The sequence below is a fragment of the Haliotis rufescens genome, unplaced genomic scaffold, assembly GCF_023055435.1.
Source record: "Haliotis rufescens isolate VD_foot unplaced genomic scaffold, xgHalRufe1.0.p SCAF_64, whole genome shotgun sequence".
Classification (NCBI taxonomy): Eukaryota; Metazoa; Mollusca; class Gastropoda; order Lepetellida; family Haliotidae; genus Haliotis; species Haliotis rufescens.
The window spans coordinates 2,048,180-2,062,848 of record NW_025964355.1 but is presented as its reverse complement, the minus strand read 5'-3'; the positions used below and the strand labels follow the sequence as shown (position 1 = coordinate 2,062,848).

Sequence of the window (14,669 nt, the reverse complement as noted above, 5' to 3'; positions counted from 1 at the left end):
GAACCTGAGCACCCGATCCCATTGTTGCCTCTTACGACAAGCATTAGCTGCTGAAGACCTATTCTAACCGGATCTTCACGGGTCCGTGATAGAAAGTGAAGGGATGTAGGTTTATCACTGCATTGATCAATATTCCATACGACCACATGGTACACACCAAAAACCCAAAACAAAGCAAAGTGTAGATTTAAAGAGGTTGCTGTGCTTGGAAACATTTCATGGTGTGTAAGGATCAGTATTGTTATAAGGTTAAAAATGCATCTCAGAAACAAATGATAATAAATAGAACCCATTAGATATAGTTCGTGACAGAACTGGTAGTTGGAAAGGAATCAATAGAGAAAAGACATTTCACATTTATCACAAGTGTATTCTGGACATTTCACATTTATCATTGGATTGGTCTCTGGCTATTATCCATGAGTTAATGAAACAAATGGGAAATTACAAGGTATAATCCATTTGGAGCTTCGGAGCGAGTCACGAAATCAATAGAGAGATGAGCAACCTGGCACGTAGGGTTTTGGTATTTTTCCGATGGTGACACACATGAGTTCATGGTCAGATATAAACTTGTAACGAATCAAATGGAGGTATTGAGACATGTGACAAGGACAGGTCAGGCTCGAACACTATAAAATGATACCCTAAACATTAGGAGAGTGGTGCGCGGTTTACAGTCGATCGAGTCGAATCCCGATCGTTCTAAGTTTCCACCAGCTAGTGACGAGCCTGGCCAGTCTGATCCTGTTCTGTAGTGATAGATGGACTGAGAGTAAGTAAAACTATGTGAGTATAAACTGGTGTTGCGTTTCTTTATTATGCGGGTGTGAATGCTGATAGAGACAACTTGGAGTAAGGGTCATTAGGCCAATCACTCCGTGACGGAGCCGAGCCGTGGTGGACAAGGCGAGGGCAATGGCCTGGCTTAAGTGACCACAAGGACCAGGAACGGCAATACACTGAGTAACTGTAGCAGGGTCGCACTGGACCCCCGAAACCAGTTACGACAGTATGTACCACATGTGGTGTCTCCTTTGTTCGAAATGTGCCTCTGTTCACCCAGCAGTGAGTGGGTACCCGGTAGGATGAGATGGTAAAGTGGCTGTTAACCTTCTAGCGCCTCACAGGCAGCTTGGGTTGTATACTCCCCAGGGAGCTGAGAATGAAAATCGAGTGCTCACTGATCCATTGACCGGGGTAATAATAGTGTAGCGCTATGAGCATCCACTCGTTGAATGGAATCGGGCGCATTATAAATGCACTTATTATTATTATTATTATTATTTTTATTTTTATTATTATTTATTGTTATTTATTGTTATTATTATTTGTAAACTGTCGGGCAAAGGAAAGTATGCACCTGAGAATTGGATTTGACCCCAAAATTTCAAACGTTATTCAACGTTACAAGGCTGAAACACTACAAACTTAACTCCATGACACAACTACGTGAATGATACGGGTATCAAATACATCATCATCGAAAAAACATGTTTTGTTGGTTTAATTTTTAGCCTACTTTTTTTATCAAACATAGTGTACTTTCGTTTTCCCGGTAGTTTGCATATAGCAAACCTAACGACCGAAGAAGTAGAAGGACGTTGAAAAACAACATTTAAATCTGGTAAAAAACTAAATTCTATTTTGTTATGGAGGAGCATATAAATAAACATTTAAACCGAAAGGGAAACTCACATCTCACTGTCGATAATACTAATTGAACTAAACGCTAACACTTTTTAAAAACCCGGGAAAACAACGTTCAACTGTGTCAATAAAGAAAATCAATAAACGTAGTTTATGAAAGCAAATTTCTGTATAGTTAATATGTTTCGCATATTATATTTTTACAAATCGATTTCCGAGAAATCATACGTACGTTTGGTTTTGACAATTTAAAAAACTCAAAGAAATTCGAATAAATGTTGGCTGATCAATACCGTTTTGCACAAAAAGCCAATTGTACTTGGTGCTGCCAGAGAGACGAAGAGCGGTGGGGTAGCCTAGTTGTTCAAGCGTTTGCTACTCACGCCGAAAGCTCGGGTTCAATTCCCCACATTTCTGGTGTCTCCCGTCTTAATAGTTGTTGTTGTTGTTGTTTAACGCCGCACTCAGCAATATTCCAGCTATATGACGGCGGTCTGTAAATAATCGAGTCTGGACAAGACAATCCAGTGACTGATATCATAAGCATCGATCCACGCAATTGGGATCGGTGACATGCATCAACCAAGTCAGCGAGCCTGACCACCCGATCCCGTTAGTCGCCTTTTACGACAAGCATAGTCACCTTTTACAGCAAGTGTGGGTTGCTGAAGATCTATTCTACCCCGGAATCTTCACGGGTGCTCCCGTCTTAATAAGCGCCCTTATTTATAATCCATGCTTGACTTTGCAATTCGGAGTTTTTGCATTCATCTTAATTATTCGTTTGTCTTTGGATCACGGATGCTCTACGCGGTTACAGTCCTAAGAGTTCGGTTTGTTTGTTTGTTTGTTGTTTTACACCGCAATCAGCAATATTCCAGCTATATGACGGCGGTCTGAAAATAATCGAGTCTGGACAAGACAATCCAGGGATTGACATCAATAGCATCGATCTATGATATCGGGATCCGATGATATGCAATAAACAAGTCAGCGAGCCTGACCACCCGATCTCGTTAGTCGCCTCTCACGAAAAGCATAGTCGCCTTTAATGTCATCCATACTCGCCTTTTACGGCAAACATGAGTTGCTGAAGACCTATTCTAACCCGGATCTTCACGGGTAGTTATACCACGGCCGGGCTGCTTGCTTGGGGAGGAAAGCCCGAAGTGATGCAGGTCGCAGAGGTTTATCAGTTTGGGGAAACCCACGAGCACGGTTATCGTGCTTACAAACCTAGAAACATGATTGGGGCGAACCTGGATTCGAACACACGATCATAGGATACTAGGGCGCCTAAGGGATGCAACTCTGCACAGCGAAATGAGGCGCCTTAGACGACTGTGGAGTTGCCGATTGCGGCATTAACGAAAAAAACAAAGTAAAAAAAACTTACTCTCACACCGGGGAGCTCTTCCTGTGAGCACCGCCCCATCGGTACACAGCCGGGAGAGATCCCCAACCAGGAGGGCGTGGCCAGGAAGGCACGTGTAGGTCACCTCGACGTTATAGGCGACCTTTGACCCCGACTGCGTCTCAACGTTGTCACAAGACGAGGGTACAGGAACGTCACATTGGATAGCTGTATTCAGACGAAAGTGACAAAGTGAAGTCATGTTTATATCTGTGACGTAATTTATATGACGTCACGGTCTCATGGTTGTGTTTATTATTACGTCATTGCTATCGTGCCTTTACTGCATTATATGACTTTGTGTATTCAGTATGATAAAGATGGGCTCATTATTCACGTGATAATATTGTTTAAATTAATAAAACCACATGTATTTGTCGTGGTGTATACATTTTAAACTACAATGTTTTGCGTTAATGGCGGTATAGACGTAAAAACCGGCGCCCACGCTTTATACGCATACATCTCAGTAATAAAAGGCAGAACCTGTAATATTGACTTGAATTCACTTATAATAATGTCACCAATGATAAGTAAACAGACTGTTTATTTTAACATTTACTCAGGAAACACGCAGTAAGAAATCAGTGCCATTTTTCAGCGCAATGAAGCAAAACAAGTCCGGCCAACTATATTATCAGCCAATCAGGAAACAGTCGTCCGCGTGTGGGCGTTGCCTAACGTTAAGCTTTATGGAACCTTGACGTAAAAATGCATGGTTTGGCAGTCAAATGTCATTTGAATTATTTCAAATTTAATTAATCATAACTACAAACGCAGTCACGGGGAACAGTTGATATATATTAATTAAAAGATGAATCAGAAGGTAACATTTTACCTACAATCATAAAACGTGTTTTACTCAGATAGTTTGGATATTTTACGTCCGCTTTCAAGTGAGAAAATTGCTTCCCACTGGTCTGTGTTCAGAGTATTTAACTAAGCTTTTTCAAGAGCTGACGTTAATTTTTTAAAATTTGTAAAACAAACGACGTGCATACCGTGTAAATTCGCACTGCAATTACGTAAACTCACGTGCACACTTAGGCTGATGTCCGAGGAGGCTGCCCCCCTCAGAGCACAGTCTCATCACGTTGCCCGACTGTAGGGTGTGGCCCTCCTTGCACGTGTAGAGGACGCCGGTATTGACTGGAATCTCACTCGGGGAAGAGTGAACGACGTTGTCTTCGGGAGCAGGAACGGGGACGACACATGACACCTCAGTCCGAAGCGTACCATCTAAAGAACATCAGCGTACAACCATTATTATTAAAGAGGTGTATGGATGAGAAATGCGGGTGAGATCGGTAAGATTGTGCTCTTGTTTGCTTTATTATCAAGTTTACAAATTCTTGTGGAAATTAACACAGTTACAGTACTGCATGCATGTTACATAGTACTGCATGCATGTTACATAGAACTGCATGCATGTTACATAGTACTACATGCACGTTACATAGTACTGCATGCACGTTACATAGTACGGCATGCATGTTAAATAGTACTGCATGCACGTTACATAGTACTACATGCACGTTACATAGTACTGCATGCATGTTACATAGTACTGGATGCAGTTACATAGTACTGCATGCTAGTTACATAGTACTACATGCACGTTACATAGTACTGTATGCAGGTTACATAGTGTTACATGCACGTTAGATAGTGGTGTATGCAGTTTACGCAGTACTGTCAGCACGTTACACATTTCTGCATTCATGCTACATAGCACTATATGTAGGTTATAAAGTATTGCATGCATGTAACATAGTACTACATGCACGTTACATAGTACGGCATGCATGTTACATAGGATTGCATGCATGTTACATAGTACTGCATGCATGTTACATATTTCTGCATGCACGTTACAAAGTACTACATATACGTTACATATTACTGCATGCATCTTACATGATAACCGTTTATTGTGCGAGGAAAGACCAAAGTGACGCTGGTCGTAGGCGTCTTGTTCAAACAAAGATAAGCCGCCGGCAAATCAAACTGCAGGGCAAAAGAAAGTATACACTTGGAAATTGGATTTGACGATAAAGTTACAAACGTTATTAAAACGTCAATAATCTGAAATCTCTGCAAACGTAAGGTCCAAAACACAAACACAACTATGATACACGTGTCAAATAATACTCGTCGAAAGACCATGTCTTGTTTGTGCGGATTTTAGCTACCATCCAATTGTATATACTTTCTTCAGCTCGTCATTTGATCATATTCGGGGTGAACATGGAGTTTAAAGACATGATCAATAGTGTATGTTTGTTGTTGCGCAGTCAGCAATACCCAAGCTACAACACGACGGCTTGGAAATACCCTGGACATGGCAAACCGGTGATTGATATTATGAACAACATCCCACACCGTCGTAGTGCGCTGACACGCAATTCCCCGAGCCTGAGCCGAGCTATTTAGTCGCTTCTCACGACAAACATAGGAGGTTTGGGACCTATTCTTACAGGAATCTACCAACAAAACAGATGTCAGACTCCGTACACACCTGTACATGGTCGTCTACAAATATGTTAGAAGTGCATGAATGCTCTGTGTTCTAAGCCGCTCCCGGAGAGCAAGACTTCTAAAGATGGAACTTGTTGTTACCCTGTCTTGTGCCCGGCATAAATGCGCTAAGACAAGGACTGGTCGGCTCGGAGTCAGTATACTGTATCTGATATAGGTATTCATTACACAACGGCATGGTATCTTAGTGGCTGAGCACTATAAAACCGGCGTTAGTCGGGTCTATAGCTAGTACAAGCAGCCACAAACACGTGCATGCACGTCGGTGTATAAGTGAAAGTAATGTTGAAATTGACGTTAAACCTCATTTCACCACATCTCAATGTTATGTAGGTACCTCCACAACGGAGCATCGTCCCGGAGAGCGTGCCATCACTGTTACACACCCTCCTGGTGTCCCCGGACAGGACAACATAGTCATCAGAACATCGGAACACGGCTGTCCCGCCAACGGTCAAGCCGCTTTGACCAGTCAATACTTCAACGTGGTTTTCTGACGGTGGGGTTGGCACCGCACATGTCGTTGCTGGAAGCATAACATTGACCACTGTATGCACTACTTGAGACATAAGACATGCTCAATTATCATATGATGGATAGTGTTGTCGATGTAATATCTGTTTGGTTTGTTTGTTGTTTAACGCTGCACTCAGCATTATTCCAGCTGTATGACAGCGGTCTTTTAAAAATCGAATCTGGATAAGACAATCCAGTGATTGACATCATAAGCATCGATCTACACAATTGGGAGACGATGACATGCATCAACCAAGTCAGCGAGCATGACCAACCGATCCCGTTAGTCGTCTCTTACGACAAGCATAGTCGCCTGTTACGGCAGACATGGGTTGCTGAAGACCTATCCTTCCCCGGATCTTCGAGGGTCGATCGAAGCAATAAGAAAGTACGATAAGCTTGGTATCACGATCCGGTATGTTCATGAGGTCACCTCGCAAGAACTACATTTAAGCTCCGTACATCGATGCAATATCTGCTCGCGCAATAAAATATTGACTGGTTTTGCCAATGAGTTGAGATAGGCTCCTCCCAATGTGCAGCTGATTCTGTGACAACTATAATGTAAATGGGGTGGTTCACTCAAACACTGAATTAATACGTTGTTACTTAAGTAACTTTATGAAACAAAATTGTGTCTTGAACAACGATCATCTCAAGAATGACATTAAATGATGAATAGGTTATTTACCTAAGTTATTTCACATATTAAAACAATATCATAACCAAACAAATATGTGTTGTGCTTACCAAAGCCTCGCAAATAGATTCCCATTTCAAATTATAAATATGATACACACCCAGCCATTAATCTCTAGTTATATTATCAATAATAAAGTATCATTTAAAGTCATATCACCTCCATGCAGAAAAGCTGCTACCAATGTTAGACTAGGTCAGTCAAAAATATAATAAAAAAGACATTTATTTTAAAATTGAATGGGAAGGGATAGATGCTGATATTATTCAGTTTCCTTCATTTCCCTTGTGAGATACAAATCTGTCAAACTAATCTTGATTCGTGTGTGCCACGTCACCCTGTTCGGCCACGCCGCTGGCGTCAAGAGACGGACCCGAGCCTAGGATGAGAGTGGCTGTGTAATCCTACACATCTGACACACTTGAAATCAAATAGCGTGTGCAATCCGATGACGAAACTAAACTTAACTTGAATAAGTGCTTAAAAATACGAGACAAACTACTCAAAAGAAGTTAAGGACCATCCCATTCTTTCGTAAGTGCTTAACAGTATCTATAAAAACATCCAGGGGATGGGTAATGAGAAACAAGATATACTACTCAAAGAAGTTAAGGACCATCCCATTCTTTCGTAAGTGCTTAACAATATCTAAAAAAACATCCAGGGGATGGGTAATGAGAAACAAGATATACTACTCAAAAGAAGTTAAGGGCCACCCCATTCTTTCATAAGTGCTTAACAATATCTATAAAACCATACAGGGGATGGGTAATGAGAAACAAGATATACTACTTAAAAGAAGTTAAGGGCCACCCCATTCTTTCATAAGTGCTTAACAATATCTATAAAAACATCCAGGGGATGGGTAATGAGAAACAAGATATACTACTCAAAAGAAGTTAAGGGCAACCCCATTCTTTCATATTACAATAGTTAATCAGCCTTGCCAATGATAGTAATATGAAAGAATCGGGTAGTCCTTAACCTCTTTTGAGTAATATATTAATGTTATTAAGCCTATATGAGACACTTGAAATAAAAGTAAACTATTTAATTTGAGATTATGAAAGGGACACGGTTTAGAAGCTAATTCAAAACTACTCATGCTAAGTCTGAATTGAAACCAAAGAATATGCCAGAAGGTGGATATCAGTTGATGATTCTGGGATAGCATTGCGAGACTTTTGTTGACGTACAACCATCTTGGCCTGCTGATGTAGTCAGTTAGACATACCTAGATGGCAGGTAAGGCCACAGTTCCTCTGTCCATCTTCTGTCTGACAGTAGGTCGTTCCCGTGGAGAGACTTACACAGTCAGGGTTACTGTCCTCCAACCGTCCTGGAACAGAGACTAAGCATAAGCAGGGGTGGAATACTTAGTAAAATCTAGGAACAGAGACTTACACAGTCAGGGTTACTGTCCTCCAACCGTCCTGGAACAGAGACTAAGCAAAAGCAGGGGTGGAATACTTAGTGTAATCTAGGAACAGAGACTTAGCATAAGCAGGGGTGGAATACTTAGTGTAATCTAGGAACAGAGACTTAGCATAAGCAGGGGTGGAATACTTAGTGTAATCTAGGAACAGAGACTTAGCATAAGCAGGGGTGGAATACTTAGTGTAATCTAGGAACAGAGACTTAGCATAAGCAGGGGTGGAATACTTTGTATAATCTAGGAATAGAGCACTTAACATATAAGCAGGAGTCGGAATACTTTGTATAATCTAGGAACAGAGCACGTAGCATATAAGCAGGAGGTGGAATACTTTGTATAATCTAGGAACAGAGCACTTACCATATAAGCAGGAGGTGGAATACTTTGTATAATCTAGGAACAGAGCACTTAGCATATAAGCAGGGGTGGAATACTTTGTATAATCAAGGAACAGAACACTTAGCATATAAGCAGGAGGTGGAATACTTTGTATAATCTGGGAACAGAGCACTTAGCATATAAGCCCGAGGTGGAATACTTTGTATAATCAAGGAACAGAGCACTTAGCATATAAGCAGGGGTGGAATACTTTGTATAATCAAGGAACAGAGCACTTAGCATATAAGAAGGGGGTGGAATACTTTGTATAATCTAGGAACAGAGCACTTAGCGTATAATCAGGAGATCGAATACTCTGTATAATCAAGGAACAGAGCACTTAGCATATAAGAAGGGGGTGGAATACTTGGTATAATCAAGGAACAGAGCACTTAGCATATAAGCAGGGGTGGAATACTTGGTATAATCAAGGAACAGAGCACTCAGCGTATAAGCAGGAGATCGAATACGTTGTATAATCTAGGAACAGAGCACTTAGCATATAAGCAGGAGGTGGAATACTTTGTATAATCAAGGAACAGAGCACTCAGCATATAAGCAGGGGTGGAATACCCCTCAAAATCTAGGAACAGAGCACTTAGCATATAAGCAGGGGGTGGAATACTTTGTTTAATCCAGGAACAGAGCACTAAGCATAACATAAGCAGGGGGTGGAATACTTTGTATAATCACGGAACAGAGCACTTAACATAAGCAGGGGGTGGAATACTTTGTATAATGTAGGAACAGAGCACTCAGCGTATAAGCAGGAGATCGAATACTTTGTATAATCGAGGAACAGAGCACTTAGCATATAAGCAGGAGGTGGAATACTTTGTATAATCAAGGAACAGAGCACTTAGCATAAGCAGGGGTGGAATACTTGGTATAATCAAGAAACAGAGCACTTAGCATATGAGCAGGAGGTGGAGGTTGCCCGACTAATGGTTGGTATGTCCTTGTTGTGATCCTTTTGATCGGGGAATTTTGTCATTGGCACTATACCACATTAAACCTTTTCATTTTTCACCTCTTGGTACGCTAATTGTGCTTTTATGGTATATTGTTAAGGGACAGAACATCTTGCATAAACAGGAACTCTTGATCAGGAGGAACAGAACCTTGTGTCAATGGAAAAAGAACACAATGTATTTAGAAGGGAACAGAAAACAATGTAGTTGTAGGGAACAGAACACAATGTATTTGTAGGAAACAGAAAACAATGTAGTTGTAGGGAACAGAACACAATGTATTTGTAGGAAACAGAAAACAATGTATTTGTAGGGAACAGGACACTCTGCATAGGTGGGGAATAGAACACCTTGCATAATAATAGGAACAGGTAACAAAAAGATAGTCTCTTCAGCACATAAACCTTAAGTACATGTAAAGTTCCAAAAGAATACCCAGAAGAATTCTAAGGGGGATAAGAATGTTCTTCCTCCTAAATTCCCGCCTTACCACTACAAACTGTGTTCAGGGCTGACCACTGGCCTGTGGAGAGGCAGTATCGGGGCCTGGTGTAGCTGCTGCTGTCACACTTGTAGGTCACTTTACTTCCGATCTCGTAGGAGCTGGCGAGGTCTTCAATTATACTACTTCCGGCGATGGGATTCGGCGGTTCACACGAAGCTGAAGAAAAGAGATGGACTATGGTTTGTTACATTTTGACTCGAACGTTCGATCCTGATTGGTGATGTGGTTCAGAACTTCCTAGTGCTGGTGAAGGATTTGTGATATGGTTCAGACCTTTGAAGTGCTGGTGATTGATGGATCATATACATGGAGGCCAGATCAGTGTTTTGGACAACTGTGGTTCAGATCTGACGTTACACTGATGTATGATGTGGTACTGGTCTTACAAGCGACAGTTAACGTGATGAGTGCTTTTGTTCAGATCTTAGTAGCCTTTGTGAACATGATGTGAGCTGTGGTTCAGATCTTATCGGTGCTAGTGATTGCGATACATAATATGGTTCAGGTGCCGGCGATTGTGAAGGTGATGCACCTACCACATTGGTTCAGATTTTATCGGTTCAAGTGACGGTGATGGATAGTATGGTTCAGATATTACCATAGCTTGCTTCAGTGATGATCGTACTGATTCACAGCAAAAAAAGTGTAGGTTTCCGTCTTCCGGAAACCCTCCAGATACCTTCAGCAACCTTCAAATTTCTTGGTATTTTCCAGATAATTTTTTTAATGTGTAAACCTAAACTTTTTTGCTGTGATTGGTTCACATTTTACATGCACTAATGACTATAACAGTGATAGATGATATGGTCTCACCGGCACTTGTGACTGTAATTGGTGGTATATTACAGGTGAGGCGACACCCATGCTGGCCCTCAGGTGTGGAACAGTATCCAGGATTTGCAGCCAAAAGATCGGAACAGTCGTCAAAGGTGTCGAAGACCCGCCCTGGAGTGATAATGTGCTATGTATTGGGAACAAACATATCAGGATTCAAACAACTTGGTGAGGTGAGGTGAAATGGGGTTTAACGTCGCGTCCAAGATTTGTGCACTTTTATAGCGACGTGCATGCAAGTGTGTGTGTGTGTGTGTGTGTGTGTGTGTGTGTGTGTGTGTGTGTGTGTGTGTGTGTGTGTGTTTGTGTGGCTGCTTGTACTAGTCAGGTCTGATGCCGATTTCATAGTGCTAGCCTACTGAAATACCATGCCGCAGTTCAACATGAATACCTCACTCAGACACAGTAAAGTGACTCTGAGCCGACCAGTCCTTGTATTAACATCCTTAAGGTCGAGCACCAGACAGGGTAACAACAAGTACCATCTTTTAACGTATTTTGGTATGACGCCGCCGGGCATCGAACCCCGGGTATTCCGCTCTCCGGGCGAACGCTCTTCCACTAGACCACGGAGGTGGTCACAACATACTTTGATTTTTTTCGACATATACACGATACAAAACAGAACTCAGAACAACGAGTTCTGCCGGACGTACCGAAGCTGCATGCGTCGCAGTATTTGATGTCACAGCCGGTCAAGCTTCTACCAGTGTAGCACCAGGGACGGGCGTGGGTTCTCCCAGGGTTTCGGCACGCGTTCCCCGAGTAATCAGCTGGGAGAACACTGTCAAAGAAAAAGCAGCAAATGTTCCCTTGTATGCTTCTACTATCCCAGGTTAAATAAAAGACATTTTTCAGTGACTGTCCTAAACGATCCCTGAGTCAAGATCTGAGGACACCTCTACAGAAGGTCGCGGAAGGTGAAGGCTGAGCAAACTCTGTATGTCCAATCTAAGAGAAGGAAGTGTGGATTTTTGAGCCAATCAGCTGTTAGTTTTCTGAAACGATTCGACTTCATTGTTTTACCACCTCGATTCGGTAATTTCGACTTGGAAATGGTTAATAAAATGTGACGTTCATACACAAGAAACTATATCATGTATACTTCACAAAAATTAATTTTACTGTTAGATTGATATGTAAGTCAGGAGCAAGGCACAGCTTGAACGACTTGAAACAAACGTGCTGTACTGCCTGTTTCAGAGTCTATTCCGACGTTAACAGACCGTAAAGACACGGGCTAGAAATGGCCTTCAGCAACCCATGCTTGTCGTAAGAGACGACATCGGGTAGTCACGGTCACTGACTTGGTTCATGCATGTCGTCGTATTACAATTGCGTAGATCGATGCTCATAATATCAATCACTGGATTGTCTGGTCAAGGGTAGATTATTTATAGACCGCAGTCATATAGCTGGAATATTGAGTGTGGCATTAACAACAGCAACGAAACTTCAAAAGACTACTACAAGTATTATATACTACTCAAAAGAAGTTAAGGATCATCCGATACTTTCATATTGGTAATGTTAATATGTCATGGCATGAGAGATTAACTATTGTAATATGAAAGAATCAGGTGATCCTTATCTTCTTTTGAGTAGTATATTACATTATAAGCACTTGGGAACAGTCTTATGCATCCCTTTTATTACCTCATCTCAAAGGGACTGAAGTCACACCCAATGGCATCCGTCCACTTCAGACAAGCAGAATTATCTTCCGCTCTGTTCACCTCTCCGTTGTAGGTCTCGCCTTTGTCTTTAACACTATAGCAGTATTTCTCCGCTAAAAGACAAACAATTCGAGCGTTATTCAATGTTAAACGTTATTAAAAAAATAACTATGCAAGAGACAGAGTTCGGTCGATTGCAGGATTTGCACAGCATCTGCGCAGCCAGGTCCTTTTCAACAGATATTTTCCAAATCTTTTCAAGTTTTTAATCAAGGTGATCATGTGATTTGATGTACTTTGCGATGTAAGACCCGTTTTATCGCAAGATAAATCTTGATTGTCGATCAAATCGTCTTGACTGGGCACCGCCATTTTGTTTGAAGCAAATGCAAGTGATACGAGAGGTGGAATCTGATTGGAGAGGCATAGAAGGGACATAACTCGCAACAGCCACTGGTGGCGCTACGATCGAGCCCAAGAGTTCAAGCCTAGTTCGGCAAGGCAGGAAACTGGACTTTTATAGTCAGTTAACTCTTTTGCCTCGGGGGGATGACAACGTCCGCGTTAGAACGTGGTATGACTATATTGTCATACAGGTTATATTGACACCTTATGTACAGACGTTGACCAGGAGTGTGACTCTATCACTGACGAGAAATATATACATCTTCTTAGGACAATTCCTCATATGGATCTGTCTCTAACCTTTAAAACCAAAGATCGACCATTGGATATTCGGTGGATGGGTCTGAGGGAAGGGAGGCAGTGTCACATGACGGGTGTTTCAGTGTGAATCGGTTTAACTAAAATTAAATAGGTCATCTGAGTGAGTGAGTGAGTGAGTGAGTTGGGTTTAACGCCGCCTTTATCATTATTCCAGTTATATCACGGCGTGTCAGCTTAATGTGGGAGGAAGGCCCGAAGTGATGCAGGTGAAACAAACGAGCACAGATATGGTGTTGACAAACCTAGAAACATAATCGGGGCAAACCGGGATTAGAAACCACAATCATAGGTTTCTGGCGCGCCCAAGGGACGCAACTCTGCACAGCGAATCGCGGCGCCTTAGACGACTGGGCCTCCCGTGCCCCCAATAGGTCAAAAGCTCAGAAGTACAGAACACAGTGTGCTGGCTTTATTCCTGGTTAACAACATACCCTGTAGAAGTCTGACCGACGCCTGGAGCTTGTCCGACGCTGAATTGGTAGTCAAGGTCAAGATAATAGAGTTGATCTCCGATATTACGGTTTTCTCATATCCATAGCCGCATAATCTGAAAGTATATACGTATATAAAATATATACACCTTCATACTTCGTGACAAGATCACAACATGGTCACGAAACAGTTAAATATAAATATACATATATATAAGTGTATATATATAAGTGTGATATATATATAAACATACACACACACATATATATATATGTCCAATACAAAAGTCCAAAGATGAGCTGTATAATTTACTCAACCGGTTTCACGCATGTGATTTTCAAGAGTACGGTTATATATATTCTCTGCGTAAAGTGTCAGGGGTATTTGGAGAGTGCTGAACAAAATGGCTGAAGAAAGTAAGAAACATGTGATGACGTAATCTCGTGGAGTGCCAGCAATTCTTGTAAAACAAATCCACTCTTAGTCATGGTTGTCTATGAGCACAAGGATCTGCTGACTTATTGCAATCCAATATTCTCCCAAATTTCGAAAGCTGGTTTGTCAATACCATGCCCATGCTCGTAAGTTTCACCAGAGGGGTCAAGGTCAACGTTAATTTTCAACCCACATTAAACGGGCATGTAGTGGGATAACTAAAAGAATATAGGCGTTAAACCGTCTCCCTGTGGATCTGACCATGACATTGAATTGCCAACGTCACATACCATCACATCTATCGGAATTGGATTGGCAATGTTAAACAACATCACATACATGGGGGACACAATTTATGAATAACAACTTTATTTTCTGTAAAGGCGGCGTTCCGGCTTGACAACGGTATGAGGATGTCAACCGAAACGTGTCCTTTGCAGTAAATAAAGAAGTTGTAAT

At 41.6% G+C, this 14,669-nt stretch overlaps 1 protein-coding gene across 1 annotated transcript in view; it reads right to left on the bottom strand.

Annotated features, from left to right (window-relative positions):
• The window catches only part of LOC124151721, a 57,284-nt gene that overhangs the window by 21,202 nt on the left and 21,413 nt on the right, over positions 1–14,669 (bottom strand). The window contains exons 15-23 of the mRNA XM_048387084.1: positions 13,775–13,890; positions 12,598–12,730; positions 11,598–11,725; positions 10,921–11,052; positions 10,093–10,263; positions 8,053–8,157; positions 5,940–6,128; positions 4,100–4,303; positions 3,047–3,232 (exon numbers count right to left, since the gene is read on the bottom strand). Of these exons, the coding sequence (XP_048243041.1) occupies positions 3,047–3,232; positions 4,100–4,303; positions 5,940–6,128; positions 8,053–8,157; positions 10,093–10,263; positions 10,921–11,052; positions 11,598–11,725; positions 12,598–12,730; positions 13,775–13,890 (1,364 nt within the window). The remainder of the gene's footprint in view (positions 1–3,046; positions 3,233–4,099; positions 4,304–5,939; positions 6,129–8,052; positions 8,158–10,092; positions 10,264–10,920; positions 11,053–11,597; positions 11,726–12,597; positions 12,731–13,774; positions 13,891–14,669) is intronic.